This window comes from Takifugu rubripes, chromosome 19 (genome assembly GCF_901000725.2).
Source record: "Takifugu rubripes chromosome 19, fTakRub1.2, whole genome shotgun sequence".
Lineage (NCBI taxonomy): Eukaryota > Metazoa > Chordata > Actinopteri > Tetraodontiformes > Tetraodontidae > Takifugu > Takifugu rubripes.
Genome location: NC_042303.1, coordinates 15308431 through 15325173, shown reverse-complemented (window position 1 = coordinate 15325173; position 16743 = coordinate 15308431). Strand labels below are relative to the sequence as shown.

The following is a 16743-nucleotide window of genomic DNA, read 5'->3' as shown; positions in this document are numbered from 1 at the left end:
CTTTACTTTACTCCTTTACTCCTCTTTCTCTGTCTTTCCTCAGGCCAGGCAGTTGGAGAGTAAAGAGAAGGAGCTGGCGAGTATCTCCGGCTTCTACAAAGAACAGCTAGAAATACTGGAGAAAAAAGTAAGAACTATTTTCCACATGATCAGATCATGATGTTTCTTCAAGTGTTCAATGGTGTCAAAATGTTTGCACTGAATGAAGCCACATATACAACAAACGCTGTCATTGTTTAGGCAGAACGTTTTATTCTGTGATGAAGGTTTGGAGTGATATCTCACTCTGTCCTCGGAAAATAAAGTTCTTGTGACACCAGACAGCCTGTTGGGTCTGGAAATGTCAGGCCTCCGTGTTGTCATGGTGCTTAAATGTAATCAATGAAAGTTTTCCTTCTTGTTGATGGAGCAGCACTTCTTCTCCTTCTTCTGGTTTGTTTTGTCTTTGCTCGATGCGTCCTTTCTGCCATCCGAGTGGTCTTCTCAGAAAAAAGGAAAATGGTTAAGTATAGGTGCTTTTAAGAAATTATGACCTGTGTTCCTTCTACCTGCAGACTAATGGATTGTTGATATTTGGCTCTGTAAAAGCCCGAAGCTGAGCAGCTTGTTAAAAGCTGGATTTATGAGTAATGTACAAAAATCAGGCAAGAACTTCAGTGAAGGACACGTTTGAACCAATGGAGGAGATAGAAGAGAGTGAGGTAACGGAAGGAAAACCCAGGGTCCCATTGATGTAAAAATGATTAAAAATATCACAGGGCTTTGAATCAAGTTAGCACAGTAAGCACTTTTACGTTTATTAGATTAAATTTCCGGCAGTATAATAAGAAACAGTACACACTGGACCCTTAAAAGAGGCTATACGAGCACTGAAAGCTGAACACAAACACTCTTTCTCCTATGTCTCTGTCCATCACACCCACATCTTCTCCCTTCTCTTTACACTTCCCCTTTACCTCTCTTTACATTCCCCTCTCCGTCTGGCAGCACCCATCAGGCATGCAGGGACCTTATCTGGTCCCCAGCACTCACCTCCTTTAGGCCCCAGAGAAAACCTTTTACATAGGCAAGTTAAAGGCACGCCATGCAGCGGGCAGCGTGTGCTGCAACGGTTGAAGGAAGAGGCTGATTGGCAGAAGAGCGGAGGATGCTCTATCTTTCTCCACTCGCCACTGCAGCCGCTTTTCCATCACCCCCCCCCCTCACTTGCCCATGGCTGACCTGCATGTGGATGAGGAAGAGAGGAGGAAGGGGACTGAGAGCAAGAGATAAAGAGGCTATATGGACTGTGCATTAAATTGACACTGTACCCTGAGCGGACGTCCATTTCCCTCCTTCATTTTTCAATCTCGTCTTCCATTCTTCCTCTCCTTTACCATTTTCTCCCTTCCACTCATCCTGTCCCTGTAAAATATCCCAGTTGAGCTCAGATGAATAACTGCTGAGATTTGGTATTGTGATTGAAGAGATCACGCACGTACAGTAAACCGACGTGTGTGTTTCTGAAGACAGCTCGATTCGCCATTAGTCAAATATTAAAGCCGCCTGGGCTGAATAGGAGATTTATTCTAAGAACGCGTGGAAGGAGTCGTGCTCATTGAGCAGCGCTGCTGTTTGGACGTGTTAATGATCTGAGGCAGATATTTAAGCCGAAGGTAAGAGCAAGCAGATTAGGAGGAGAATCCGGTGATAATTGGTGTGTGATCTCCTCTTGAATCAACATTTTACTCTGCTTTAGCAGCGCTCTCTTCTAATAGTCTAATAATTCTGTGTATGAGGGAGACTGTGTGTCTGAGTGTGTGTGTATGTGGTTAATTATGTGTAGAAAAACACACAGAAGCACTCTCCTGTGTCCGGTTTGTGGTTGTTGCCCATTACTGAGGCGACTGGGTGTTCCGTGTTTACACATAGCATGTGTAACATCACCCAGTTTGAATCTCCACTCCTTCCAAAACATACCAGCACAGTTTCTTCTGCTCTTTCAGCATCCTTTCATCTGTTTCATTGACTTATGAACCATCCCCCATCTCCTCTGACGGTACAGGTGAAGCGTATCTCTGTTCTTCTGGCAACATACCCCGTGACTTTGTAAACAACTCTCAGTTTAAAATTCACCTCTTTTAATCCCCCTTGAAAAATTAATCCCCCCTCGTCCAAGCGGGGAGCCTAAGACAACCCCCTCCCGTGCAATCCTGACATTAGCCCGTCTCGATCCACCGTGGCTGGAGGGTGTTTAAGTGGAAATGCATGCAGGGATCATCTGAACACTCACATTCTCCAAAACACCACAGATTTTGTCACACACCTGCATGTATGCGATCTCATACTCGCTCAGCACATGTCCTCCCGCACTAATCCTCTCCAGAAACCCCCAAACCTCGCTTTTCCCACACTGGGAGTTATCATCCTCACTCTCCCCCCCCCCTCTGCACGCCGGGCCTTTGTCCCTGTTGGTGCAAATGAGGAAGAGGCGAGGAGCTTAGAAGGTGTGCGCAACAGTGATAGTGCTGCCACTTGTCTGGAGTCATGAGAGCTGGGACTGTTGCCTCAGTCTACCTACAACAAGGTGGCAAATACACAGCCTTGTGGTCCTCCTACGTTTTCAGTGGGTTTGCTCAACCTTCTAGAGCACGAGGACAGCAAACTCTGTCAAACTTGTTCGTGTTCAGTGACAGGAAACTCTCCTCACCATTGCCTTGCTAGCATGTTCTCTTAGCAATCCATTTTATGGTCTTTGAAATGTTGTATTTAGCCTAAAGCCTTGCTGCGTTACTTGTTTCTAGCTGTGAATTGTCAAAATCAGACGTGTAGGACGCTCCGCCATGCATGGCCCAAGGGCACAGGCAGCGGACGGTCCCGCTCCCCAGCTGCCACTCCAGTTCTTTAAGCACCTCTAACGCCTTTACAGCGAGCAACTTAAGGAGCTGAGAAGAGATCAAACGGCGTGTTCTCAGGAGAATTTAAGTTCTTTAATTTAATCTGATGAATCACTTCATTCAGATGTGGGATTTTCTTTTCAAGGGTTTCATAATCTGAGGTATCCATGGGTTTAAATCCCTGTTGGTCTTTATTTTTTTTAATTTAAATATCTCCACCTCGACACTAGAATTCCCACAAGTCCCAGTCCTCCCCCCCGTGCCCGCCGAGCCCTCAACCTTAGGGTAAAATCCAAGTCCCTGTCATTTACTCATGGCTTTATCCTCGCCACCGCGTTAGCGTTACTTTAACATTATAACCAGCCTTTAATAAATGTGCAGAGACTGGACCAGTGGGCAGATTCTAAAACTGGGGAATATCAGGTTGGAGTAAAAGATGCCCGTGACGTTGCTTGAGACTCTTCCAGCAACAAATATTCAGATGAAGCACGTCTGTGGATCAGCCATAATGAGATATGAAAATGACCGGGGGGCACTGGAGGAGCAGAGTTAGCGATCGGTGAGGTATTTGATGCCATCTCTTTCCTCGCTCAGTCACTTCAATTATTTCCCTCTCACATCAGCCCATCTTTTGGGAATATACGGAATAATTAAGTAAAAGCATGAGCGGCGCAGTTATTGGTTTAAAATGGTAATTACTGTGAGTGAAGACGTGCGAGAGGCTCGCTGACGTGCGAGTCGAAGCAAATATATGATTTTGAGGCCTGCAGAGGCGTCGCCGTGGGGATCTCGGACATCCTCGCGGCACCACGCCCCTCTGTGAGCAGCTCTGACCTGTGACCTCACCTCCACTTCAGTAAGGACCTTGATCCTAACTTGATTTCATCTTCCTTTTTCATTTTCTGCCTCTAGAACTTTGACAACTTCAAGCAGACTGTTGACCAGTACAACCAGGCAGCTACTCAAGCAGAGACTCGCATCCGGTAAAGATTTCAACACCTTTGTCACCGTGGTTAAATTGTTATCACAGCATCCATTTCTAAATGATCTCCAGTCTGATGTTTTAGTCCCAAATCTTGCCTGGGATTACTGCAGATCAGATGAAAGGTGACTCATTAATTCAGTTTTATTTTTAACTGTTGTTCTCACCTCTTTATTCTTCATCAACACATCCTTTCCCTCTACCTTGCTGAGCAGGTGTATTAAAATGTGAAACACTTCCACAACAATACCTGAAACAGTCAGAGCAGGAGCCATTTACTGCCTGTTCCCTCTGCTGCCAGCAGCAATAATCCAAATTCCATCCACCTCGGCGGCAATAAACAGGACAGTTGGATACATCCTAAATTGTGCTGGTATTTATTAACAATAACCTAAATTAATCAAGATAATAAACCTTTCCCTTCTGGAAACTGAACATAGACTTGTGGGCTACTTATTTCCATGCCCATGACCAGTTGTAGATTTTTTTAATGGAGGCTTTTGAGGTGAAGATCAGCATAAAATCATAAAAGTAAAGACTCAGATCAGCTTTTTATCACTTTGTTAAACTCATTGTGTTTCTTACTTACCATGGTGAGGGCGATTGGGTTAATCTGGATAACAGAAGGCTCTAAAAGTAAATCTCAGTTGATTTTTAAGAATCTGCAGCGCAGTTCTATTAGCACACAGCAGGACAAATTCTTCACAACGGGCAGAAAAGAGCAAAAATGGATTGCTTGGATATATTTCTAAGTTTTAAGCACCTGAGACACTGGAATCATCTCCACACAGAAACAGTCCGTTTAATGTTCTTCCCATTTGAACAGTTTTGTGCGTGTGTGCCAACAGTGGAAACACAATCAGCCAATCAGATCACAGATGTGCAGCCCACGGGAGCCAGCACTCCCCCTACCGGCAGTGGGAGTAACTACACCGTCCTCACTTCCGGAGTACAGTCATGTAGGCCTGTGTTGCTTTTGAAGGAGTCAGAACGTTTGCCTGAATATGATCTTGATCTTTTGCAGCGCAGCAACAGTTTTTAACTTACTGCATTGTGAAGAATCCCAAGTATGTGAAATCAACCAGAGACTCTGAGTGTCCATTCCAAATGATGAAGTTGCTGTAGTCTCATCCGTGGGGCGGGCAGTCATCCCTCGCCACGTGACCGGACTCACAATTCAATGACTGTCAGCTGCACTAATTTTGAGCTGTCTTCCAGCCAACCAAATGCCAATATAGCAAAAGGCTAAGTAAAAATTGTGATGGTTGCCACGGGCAACTGTTTGTACATGCAGGGAGCGTCGCTGTTTACCATTTAATTCCTAACTGTCACATTCACTCCCTGTCTGTCTTTTCGCTCAGGTTGCATTCACTTCTCTTTTCATGAATATTCCCTCAGCAAGTGATTTATTTAATCTTGTCGTTTCACCCTCTGCTGCACGCACGCATACACACCACACACACACACACACACACACACACCACAAACACACACACACAGAGCACAATACACACACCGGCACAGAGAAATTTCCTTTGAGCGGAGTTTATCTCATCCACACACATTTGCAGTGCATTTAAAAGGCACAGGTCACACACACACACACACACACAATAATTCAGTACGTTTGTCCACTAAAGCAGCCCCCCTTAGCTTCTGTTTAGGTCCAACACCAGTTTGTGCGTGTGTGCACGTGCAGCAGCTGTATCAGCATCGTTTGTCACATTCTTACAGTTAAGTTTTGTTTGTGATCCAACATGGGCAGTTGTGTTTTGAAAGTCAACGTTTCAGAACAAAAACCAGTCACCTTAGTTGGCATCTGGGCTTGTTGTTATAACAACCTCCTGGTCGCCACCGCGAGGCAACAGGTGGAACTCGGTAGCAACCAGAAAGGACTAAAGCTATATTGTGTTTTGCTGTAGATCAGGACAATACAAAAAAAACCAACTCGCGCTATCTTGCCTATTTTATTTGGTTATTGCCGTATTCTGTTTTGTGGCTATACTGTTTATTTGCTGTTTTGCTCTGTTGGAGTCTAATCTGTTCTCATTTGCTTTAGTCTGTTGCTCTTTTCTATCAAGCTCTGTTTTTATCAGCTGCTGGTAAACTGGATATGAGAGCTTGTACAGGATGCAGCACTGTGAATAACAAGCTGCATCTTTGAGTGTGTATGTGTGTCCTTTATATATTTCAATCCTTCCTGTCGCTGCAGAAGGTAATTTAGTACAAGCAACAAAGCACTCGAGGATTACCCTCATGTCGGATTAGCATTCACTAGCTGCATTTGCCGGAGTGTGTGTGTGTTTTCCTTTGTTTGTTCCTTTGTGTTGTGTAAAACGATTGTTGGTCTTTGTCTACACACCTGTACTGTTTGTGAAATAAGATAAAAAAAGGGAAAAAAGTTTGACTTTGACTCCAGAGAAACTCTCTACATGTATTATTCATCTCTTTCCCTGGGCTTCACACTGTAGCATGTGAAACTTTTCAAACGCAGCCGAGACACTTTCTCACACCCGGGAGGTTTAATAAGATCATGTTAATTAAAATAAGCTTGAACCGATGTTCCCATGGTTGCAGCGACTCACACTAGCCACCTGATATTGAACATATGTTTAAAATGATCAGTCAAGTTGCATTTGTGCACCTGTGTTTGGGATTTGAATGAATTATTAAAGACCGGTGTGCATCCCTGAACCCGCTGCTGGCACCGAAGGGCCACAGTGCTTCACCGCTCTCACGGTGCTCAGAAATGAAGCTAAAATGCTTTGAGCTCATTTGCACCTCCTCTCTGTCCTCCACAGAACGTGCAACACCGCGTCGGTCTGCACGGAGCTGCAGTCTAAGGTGCTCCAGTGCTACAGAGAGAACCCTCAGCAGACCCTGCACTGTTCCAGCCTGGCCAAGCAGTACATGGCCTGCGTCCAGCGAGCCAAGGTGAGCAGTGAGCAGACCCGTCCTCTACCGGGCGCCTAAATGTTCAGGCCCAAACCTCGTAGATGCTACTTTATTGAAGATAAATCCGGCCCAGTTTTTCACTGTCAAAAGTTAGCAGGAGTCTTAAACCGCTTGTTTCTTTTTTCTCTCGTAAATATCAGTATTCAAGCAGATTGGCCTCTTGTCTGACTCCTTGTAATCGCTCAGTGACGGTGAAAAGCAGCCTCCAACGTTACTTCTACTTGATTGTGTTTAAGTAACAAACTCAGCGTGACCGCGTCCTGGATGATGGAGGCTTTAATTTGCCTCCGGTTTTTAAAGATGACAGGGAGATGGCAGCTAATGAATCCCAACCTGGAAGGAGCTTCAGAACAACAAAAAGGGGAAGAGACAAATGCTTCTTCTACACATCCTTGACTGACTTAAAAACTTAAATAATGACGAGGTAGCTGGGTTTATGTATAAATCACATCAGGTATTTTGGAACTTGGTGATGGGAAGATTACACCGTTATTAGTGTATTAAAATCAGTTTTGGCATTCAGCTCTTTTAAATGCACTCTGCTTTCTGTCGATGCTTTCCCAAATACCGCTCAGACCCTGTGCTTATCTACAAAGTGCTGATTTCACCCAATTTTTCCATCAAAAACAGTAATGAATGGGGCAATTTGCACATTATTATCATGACAAAATACACTGATATTGCTCCTGGGAAGACAAAAGGCAGCAAACAACAATCGGAGAATCTGGCAGTTTAAACGGTCGATAAAAGCGACGCAAAGGCTCACAATAAAAGCAGTCAGTCCTTTTAAAGATGGTTCAAAAGATCCATTTGCCACTTTGTTGTTTTGGAGAATTGAGTGGTATAAATTCAGAGTAAAGGAAAGCTGTTTTTCTAGTTTGTTTGGTTTGGGCTTCTCTTTAAAAAAAAGAAAATTCTAATTCAGTTTCCATCTGGCATATTTATGACGAGAGCGTTTTGACGTGTGAGTGACAGTCAGAAGAATGCAGGCGAGCGAGCCGCGGAGAGGAGCAGACAGATGGAAAAGGAACTGCAGGCTGCTTCCAAGGGACTGCAGTGGAATTCCTGTAAGGAGAAGCTTTCGTGAGGGAATTAGTGAGAATCTTCCTGAAACGACGCCAGTGATCGTCCTGGTTTGGGTGGTGCGCACGTGGGTTCCCCCTCTGTGATGCAACACCTCCCAGACCGACCGCACGCTATTTATTTAAGTTTTCGTTGCACCTGGTTGCAGAAGAAAGCGTCGGCAGTTCAAACGCTTTATCCCCGACTGCGCCCCTTTCTAACCTTTCCTTATCGGGATAAGCCAACCGAAATGGAATCTTGCTTTTCAAGAGTGATCCTCACTTCTCCTTTGGAGATTGTTGGATTTTCAGGTTGGCCTTTAAGATTTCTGAGGAGTGCTTCGAAATAAAATGATGTATGAATGTTCCCACGACGTTATCGTCAGATCTCTGTTTGAGATCTAATATTATATTCTGTGCATATCTGCCACTGGCTCTAATGGGAAACCCTCTTTTCTCTGCTGCTATAGGGAGATTTCTTTCTACCCTGGCCTCCAAATAATAATTTGATTTGAATGTTTAAACCCAATTCCACATCACAAACAGTATCCAAGATAAGGCGCAACCTGCGTGCGTGTTCAGAGGAGACTGACTCAGGTCTTAATTTGAGATCTATTCCCACACTCGCTCCAAGAGCCCCCTCGCGGGACGAGGTTGGGGGTCCAGGCCAAGTCCACAAAGCAAATACGGGCGGATGAGCTGGATATGCAAACGCTCGTAAACCTACAGCAAACAGGATAGAGGCCGCCGGAGAACGCGCTCGCCACGCTGTCACGTCAGAGGCTCAGCATCGATCCCAGCTGCCAATAAAGGGCAGGAAGGACTCGGCCGTCTTCCTCAAACATCCATTTTCTACCTAAACAAACACGGCGCTGGCGCCAGACTGAACAGACAGTAGGTGGAGGAGCCTCTGTCGGTTCAGGTGTTTTTGAGGTCGTGTTCCAGGCTGTGATTGGGTGAGAGGCTGGTGGGCGTGGCCCCCGACTTTTGTCAGCTGACCAGTGGAATGCTCCTGGACCCGGTCCTTATCAGCCCCACTGCCTGTTGCTGGGCAGAAATATCAGCGATTTAATGAGCGAAGGCAGCTCTTCCTGTCCCTGTGACTTTCCAGCTTTGTGTGGGAATACCGGGAATGACGTGGCTGTTGAGTTGACGGCAGATATTCTTGCTGCTGGCAGCCTAAAAGCATGATTCTTTTGTTCTCCGTACGCGCCTGTGAGGATTTTCTACAGCAGAGCCTTTGTTATGTGTGATTAAAAAGAAAATGCTGTATTCTGCCCAAACAATCTTTGTCTGAAGCCGATACCTTAAGGTTCTCCATATTCCCACTCCTCATCTTTGCCTTTTGTTTCTTCTCCTCCTGGAAGCTGGATGTAATCAGCTTCATCTGTCTAATACGATGTTCTCTCTTCACTCCGCTCTCCACCTTGACTTCGGTGGAGTTTATCCATGCATATACCTCTGCTGTATACCTTCCTCTTTGTCATGGCGCCTGTTTGTCAATCAGTCAGAAACGAAGCGCTTATCTCTTTTCTCCGCCACTCTCCTCATCTCGACACATCTATCTCACTTTTTCTGTCTTCTGCTTGAAGTCCCCCCAACTCACTATCTACAGTGGCACAGCCTTCCATAAATGTCACTCAAAAACTTCCTTTACCTTTTGAGTGTGCGCGCACGTGCACGTGTTTCTTAAACATTCTGCCCTCTGCCATCTGTTAAAGACTGATGCTTCAGACTGTGGCCCTGCACCTCCGCTGCCATCGGTTGCTTCATTGTCATGCATATGTGTGTGTGTGTGTCTGCAGGGGTCTGTGTGTGTGTGTGTGTGTGTGTGTGTGTGTACCATAAATGTCAGCTCACGCAGGCCTGTGAAGCCTCGTGATTTTCGTCTCCTTGCTGGTGTGTCTTTTGATAGAATCTTACTCTCGGATCGCCATTATTGGAGGTTTAAAGTGTCCGTGTGTGAGAGTGTGTGTGTTCCATTTAATAGTCTTTACACTCTTTTTCTTCTTCCGCCTCAGATTTATTTTGTACATTAGTGTCCACTTTGATTGCATAGTTGGTGACATTCCAAGATATTTAAGTGTATTTTAAAATCCGGCCGGTAGTCAGACTTGGCCAATAAATAGTTTACTTTCTGGCTCCAGATTAGAGGTGAAAAGGTTATTTCTGTTCGGAAAAGTGAAGGAACGACAAAGCAGAGAAGGAACAGAGGAAATGTCAATCACACCGAAGAGGGGAAACATGAGAGCCAGGTCAGAAATGCCAGATTTAAAATTGTAAAGAGGAAGTCAAAACTCTGTGTGTGTGTGTGAGTGTGAGTGTGTGTGTGTGCGCGCACCTGCTTTGGCCTTTCTGCTCTTATCTGATAACACAGCCGCAGGTTTTGCTGCCATTTTTGCTCTGTGCCTTATTCCAGAGGGAGCTCCTGTAGATATTAATGCTCCTGTAGATATTAATGCGCTGGTACTAACGCAGCAGCAGTCGTGTTTATGACCAGTAGCTGCTCTATTTGACTAACTTACTGTAACGTAGGTAAAGCCGAGGCGCGCAGATGTGAGTGTGAGTGGAAAGGCAGGCTCACATAAATCTGAATTCAAGTGGGATTCGTGCACGAAAGCCTACGGACCCGACGTGGAGCAGCTTCGGCGTTACGCCAGAAGAAATATTGACACGTCTCTGCTCGTTCCTCACAATCACACGCGCTCGCTCGCCTGATGTCTTTTCTTCGCGTCTCTTTCTTTCCCCTCCTTCCGTCACTTGTCACCATGACGTCCTTCATCTCCAAGGCGACCACCCTTTGGAGGCACAGGTCACGCAGAGATTAGTTGCTCACTCTGGTGCCTTCCCTCCATTGTTTAGCGCGCCACCCCCCATCATATCTATAGAAAGACTCCATCAGCATCCAGAAAAACGTTTGATCCGCGCCGTCACGCTCCGCTGACTGCCATCCCGGTGAGGAGGGACCAGCCTGGAGCTGGGGGGGGGGGCAGGTTGGGCCAAACTGACCCACGACGGCGTGAAAGTGCCACGTGTTATCGAGCGTATTGGTCAGCGTGTGGGGTTCTACGCTCCCCTTTTCTTCTTCTCTCACTAATCAGCCGGTAAACCGCTGAGCAGTCAGCAAAACCAGTCCGGTTCAAACGGAACCGACTCCATTTCTGCTGGTCCTGCCTGGCAACCGCCGCTGCTCCGGCGCTGACGGGAGCGCCGCTAACGGTGAGCGCGGAAGACAGTTATTGATTTTCCACTCGTCTATTATTTTTTGTTTTTCCACAGAAAATGCGAGCGGGCGCGGCTGCTGCCTCGGCGCGCACGTGTAGCCGAGCGCATCCTCGGATTTGGCGCATTTGCTTATCTGCGGGGTTGCTGCATGTCTGCGCATGGCCCAACAGAACAGAACCAGGGAAGCACACACACGGCTTCTGTAACGCTCGCCGCGTCCTGGCCGAGGAACAGAAGCCGTCTCTCGCCGCCTCCACCGCTCGCTAATTGGGTGGAAACTGGCAGGTGGAGGGAGAGCCTGTCTGCATGCTCTGCGTGCTTTTCTGTGAATCAGCACATTAGATGTAATTTCTTCAGACACCTTTCGTCTTCAGCACCAGTCTGCAGTAATGAAGAGAACTTGTCGGCTCATGTTTGCTCTTTTTGCTCCAACCGAGTGTAAATAGTGCAGCATTTCAGATCCAGCCCGTAGTTTAATGTGGTTAAATGTTGGTAATAGCTAATGAAATAGGGCAAGTGAGAGGAAAGGTCTAAACTGTGTGTATCTTAGCTACAATAGCCACAAAATTAGACATAAAAGTAAAGGAAAAATCAACATTTAATACAAAATGAGGCAAATAAAACAAGCAATTTCCTGGTCAGACGCTCAAACGGTCGCCCTCCGGAATAGCTAAGGAGCAATTACTGTCCTGCGTCTTCATTAAAAACTCAGCTGGGTAATTAAATCTCAGGGCAGATCTTAAATATTTGGATGCCCTCTCTGCCCCTGTCTTTGAATCATCCAAGCGTGGATGGTGGCGTTCCAGATTTGGACCTGTGGAAACCTCCGACTGAAGTCGGTGTCAGAGGTGTCGGGGGTCGGCGTCGCTTCAAGAGCCGGCTCATGCACATGCATGAGGAGTAATACTTCGTCATGCTGCGCGGACCTGGCCCAACGTGCCGAACGCCCGGGCAAAAGCGAAGGTGTGCATGAACTGCTGCATCCACAGACAGTGGCACTCTCAACGTGTGTTCCTGTGCAGACACAGACACACACACCCCCCCTGTGTGAGGAACGTGAGCGGAAGTGTAAAGAAAATCCCCCGTCACAGTTACTGCTCATCTCCAATTCAACGGCACAGGCTGCGATGCCCTCAGATGCACTTGGCAAGTGAGCAGCTAACCTGCCCATCGGCGTATCTGTCTGGCAGCCAGGCGCCGAGGTAGTTAGCATGCCAACTAGCCCACCCAGTAGCTACAAGCTAATGCTCCACTAACCCCGTCTTCCCCCCTGTTCCCTCAGTTGCGTGATGAAGACACAAGAGCTGTTGTCGTCTGCAGTGTGGCGATAAATAAATGCCCTTTCATGAGGGCTGTTTTCGTTGGTCTTCGTGTTGTTGCTTAATGTCGACTGTTTAATCAAGTAAGGTCACATTTGGACGTGCAAATAGTAATAGACAACCATTTGGGATGTCCTAAGAACCGCAGCATTGGCCTAGATCACAAACAAAAAAGCATTTAGGGGAAAATAATTGGGTTTTTTTGTGTTCAGTTACTAAATAAAATCTTTAATAATGGAAAGTAGATCCACATCCCGTCTTTCATCAGGCCCTCCGGTTACAAAAGCAGCACGCACCACTTCAGTCCTGCACACCGAAAGCTCAAAATGGCTTCTTTTTACCGCAGTTCTTCCAGTTCACAGTCTTCTGCGTGAGCCTCCGCTGATGTTGTCAGTTTAGCTCCGAGAGCTGGTGCCATGGCAACCAGGCAGAGTCTCACAAAGCCAGTAAAAAGCAAAGCTGTTAGATTTTAGGGTGGAGTTCAGAAATCGAATGTGAAGCGTGCATCCAGCGTGCTGCTCTCTGTGCTGTTGTGGGATCGGTAAAGCTGTAATTACCTGCACGAGTCGGCGCCAAGTCACCCATATGATGGTAATGTACAAGCCAATATTGTTTAAATTAAAGGTACCATTTTCAGATTGCACTTGTAAAAGGAAGTGATGGAAGCTGAGAAAGGGGAGAACATTCCCAGATATTCTCTGATAATACATACGTGAAGAGGCCCTATTTCCTGGCGTTTTCGGCACTCCCCATCCCGACTTTTATGTCTTTCCTCCTGGGTTCTGTTAATGGAAATGTAAACCCGTTGATTTCCCTCCTCATTCCTTGTCTCCCTCTCTTGTTTTCCAGAGCCTGCTGACAAATCACGGCTGAGAGCGGAGAGCAGAAGAGGCGAAGGAGGAGCGTGGCTGCATCCACTTCCCGGCCCCTCTGTGCTTCTCTTATTAATCCCTCCATTTATTTATCCACCATCACCGAATAACCGTCATCCTTCTCCCGGCTCGCCGTCCTTCTTAATTTCTGAGTGTATTATCTTGACCTGTCACTCCGGAGTGCACGACCTGTTGATTTATTGTCAGGTTGCACCGGCACAACCCCGACTGTGGCTGAAATAAATCCCAGCGGTTTGGTGATGAGACTGCAGGTTGTGTGTCTGTCTCCGTGTGTGGCGGGCGCGTGTGTTTGCGCTGCGCGCTCGCTGACGAGACGCTCCGCTTGTCAAGACGCGCTAATAATACTTCCGCTGTGGGGGAAATGGGGTCGCGTGCACCCTTCTGACAATACGTTTCGGGCCCAGGGGCTTGATTATGCACCACGCCCGTTATTAAGAGAGGAGAAATGAAGTGGAGGAGAGGAGAGATGAACAATGTCGCGTGCGTCGTGAACCCTCGTGTGCGTGCGCCGCCGTGCAGCGGCGCCGAGCAACACCCCGGACAGGCCGCGTATTGTCCCTGCTATTTGTGTTTCCATGGTGACAGGGAGGGTTGGCGCTGGCGGCAAGGTGTGGAGAAACCTTCCAGATAACCCTGAAGGTCAGCACGCAGCCACAGCACACAGCATCACTCAGTGTTCGCTAACTTAACCCCCCTCGTGTGTGTGTGCGCGTGCGTGTCCGTGCGCACGCACGCATGCGTGTGTGTGCGTGTGAGAGAGTTAAGATGCGTTTCCACTTATATGCGGACATGCTTGGCCACCCTCGGAACGACAGAGGCTCGTTATCACACAGTCACACTGCAGACGCACACCCGGAATATTAATGGACTTATAATGTGGTCGCACGCTCCTTCCTGGATACGTGCACGCGCTCGCGCACGCCGGTGGCCGTCAGCGCTTCGGCAGCAGAGCGCATTTGTTTATCATAGCGGCGAGAAGTGATCTATTGATCACCGCCGGACGCCTGCTTGACACCGCGGCATCGACCGCCGCGCAGCGACCTGCGATCCCACCTGGGAAACTGAGGGCAGAACCACTCGGCAGCGCGTGTCCGCGGGCCCGGTTCTGTTCCTGGGCCGGCGGACACCTCCCGGTGAACGCAGCGGGGGATTAGGCGTCTCCAGTCCAGCGGACGGGACGCACTTATTACTAATATAAGGCAGCCAGCATATTAGAAGTTTCAGCCCGTGACTCTCATATCCCCTCTCTGCCTGACATTTCTTTACAAATACCAGTCTCTATTCACTCTGTTATTGCCTTCTCCCATTCAGCAATTCTCTGATTAAACAAGCCGCTGAAAGCCCCGGCACCACTATCTGCCATTTGGCTTTTATTAGAAACCGCCACTTTAATTAAATCGGCTAAATAACACAAATATCAGGGATATTTCACAAAAATATTGGATAAGAGAGCACAATGGCTGGGAAAACGCGGCCTTTTATGAGATGTTTCGGGTGCGGTTGGCTGCCGCGGCCAGATCAGGATGTGTTTTATTTACAAAATGACCCAATTTTATGTGTATATATACATATAAAAATAAATATATACATGTACACACACACACACACACATATATATATTATTTCCACATGTAAAAGGGTGAGGAGGGTCAACGGGCCACTCCAATGCAGCAGTTTGCAGCACACGTGCACGAGTGGCCCCGGTGCGCGTGCACGCTGTAATTGTGCCGGTTTGTTGCAGTAATGTTCACAGCCACCCTACAGTAATTGCTTTTTCCCATCTTCTTCACTGCAGGTGTTTTTTCTGAGAAACAATTATTGCTGCCAGAGCCTCTTAAACATCTTGAACTGCGCGTTGCACAAGCACGTGCGCTCATCCAGGGACTCCGAGCGGCTCCGGTTCAGATTTAACGATGGAAGTCGGACAGTGTGGGAAACGTCCCCCCACCCGTGAGGGTCCACTGCGGTGCCCTCTCCTCTCCTCTCCTCTCCTCTCCTCTCCTCTCCTCTCCTCTCCTCTCCTCTCCTCTCATTTCCTCCTCTCCTCTCCCCTCCCCTCCCCTCCTCTCCTCTCCCCTCTCCTCTCATTTCCTCCTCTCCTCTCCCCTCCCCTCCCCTCCTCTCCTCTCCTATCCCCTCTCCTCTCCTCTCCTCCTCCTCTCCTCTCCTCTCCTCTCCTTTCCTGTCCTCTCCTCTCCTCTCCTCTCCTCTCCTCTCCTCTCCTCTCCTCTCCTCTCATTTCCTCCTCTCCTCTCCCCTCCCCTCCCCTCCTCTCCTCTCCCCTCTCCTCTCATTTCCTCCTCTCCTCTCCCCTCCCCTCCCCTCCCCTCCTCTCTATCCTCTCCTAATCCCCTCTCCTCTCCTCTCCTCCTCTCCTCTCCTCTCCTCTCCTCTCCTTTCCTGTCCTCTCCTCTCCTCTCCTCTCCCCTCTCCTCTCATTTCCTGCTCTCCCCTCCCCTGCTCTCCTCTCCTCCTCTTACCTCTCCTCTCCTCTCCTCTCCTCTCCTCTCCTCTCCTCTCCTCCTCCTCTCCTCGTCCTTCCTCTCAGCCTCTCCTCCTGTCCGCCCCCTCTCCTCTCCTCTCCTCTCCTCTCCTCTCCTCTCCTCTCCTTACCTCTCCTCTCCTGTCCTCTCCTCTCCTCTCCTTACCTCTCCTCTCATTTCCTCCTCTCCTCTCCTCTCCTCTCCTCTCCTCTCCTCTCCTCTCCTCTCCTCCTCTCCTCCCCCTCTCCTCTCCTCTCCTCTCCTCCCCTCCTCTCCTCTCCTCTCCTCTCCTTCCTCTCCTCCTCTCCTCTCCTCTCCTCTCATTTCCTCCTCTCCTCTCCTCTCCTCTCCTTACCTCTCCTCTCCTCTCCACTCCTCTCCTCTCCTCTCCTTACCTCTCCTCTCCTCTCATTTCCTCCTCTCCTCTCCTCTCCTCTCCTCTCCCTCCTCTCCTCTCCTCTCCTCCTCTCCTCTCCTCTCATTTCCTCCTCTCCTCTCCTCTCCTCTCCACTCCTCTCCTCTCCTTACCTCTCCTCTCCTCTCCTCCCTCTCTCCTCCCTCTCCTTACCTCTCCTCTCATTTCCTCCTCTCCTCTCCTCTCCTCTCCTCTCCTCTCCTCTCCTCTCCTCTCCTCTCCTCTCCTCATCCTCCTCCCTCCTCCTCTCCTTACTCATTCCTCTCATTTCCTTTCCTCCTCCTCTCCTCTCCTCTCCTCTCCCTCTCCTCTCCTCTCCTCCTCCTCTCCTCTCCTCTCTACTCTCCTCATCCTCTCCCTTCTTCCTCCCTCTCCTTCCTCTCCTCCTCCCTCCTCCTCCTCCTCTCCTTACCTCTCCTCTCCTCTCCTCTCCTCTCCTTACCTCTCCTCTCCTCTCGTGTCCTCTCCTCTCCTCTCCTCTCCTTACCTCTCCTCTCCTCTCCTTACCTCTCCTCTCCACTCCTCTCCTCTCCT

General features: G+C 48.3%; 1 protein-coding gene across 1 annotated transcript in view; it reads left to right on the top strand.

Annotated features, from left to right (window-relative positions):
- LOC101062662 (MICOS complex subunit mic25a-like) overlaps positions 1-13561 on the top strand; it is a 20486-nt gene extending 6925 nt beyond the window's left edge. Inside the window, exons 5-8 of the mRNA XM_011619221.2 lie at positions 44-127; positions 3789-3859; positions 6660-6792; positions 13268-13561. Coding sequence (XP_011617523.1) covers positions 44-127; positions 3789-3859; positions 6660-6792; positions 13268-13291 — 312 coding nt within the window. The 3' untranslated portion in view covers positions 13292-13561. The remainder of the gene's footprint in view (positions 1-43; positions 128-3788; positions 3860-6659; positions 6793-13267) is intronic.
- The last annotated feature ends 3182 nt before the right edge of the window (positions 13562-16743 follow it).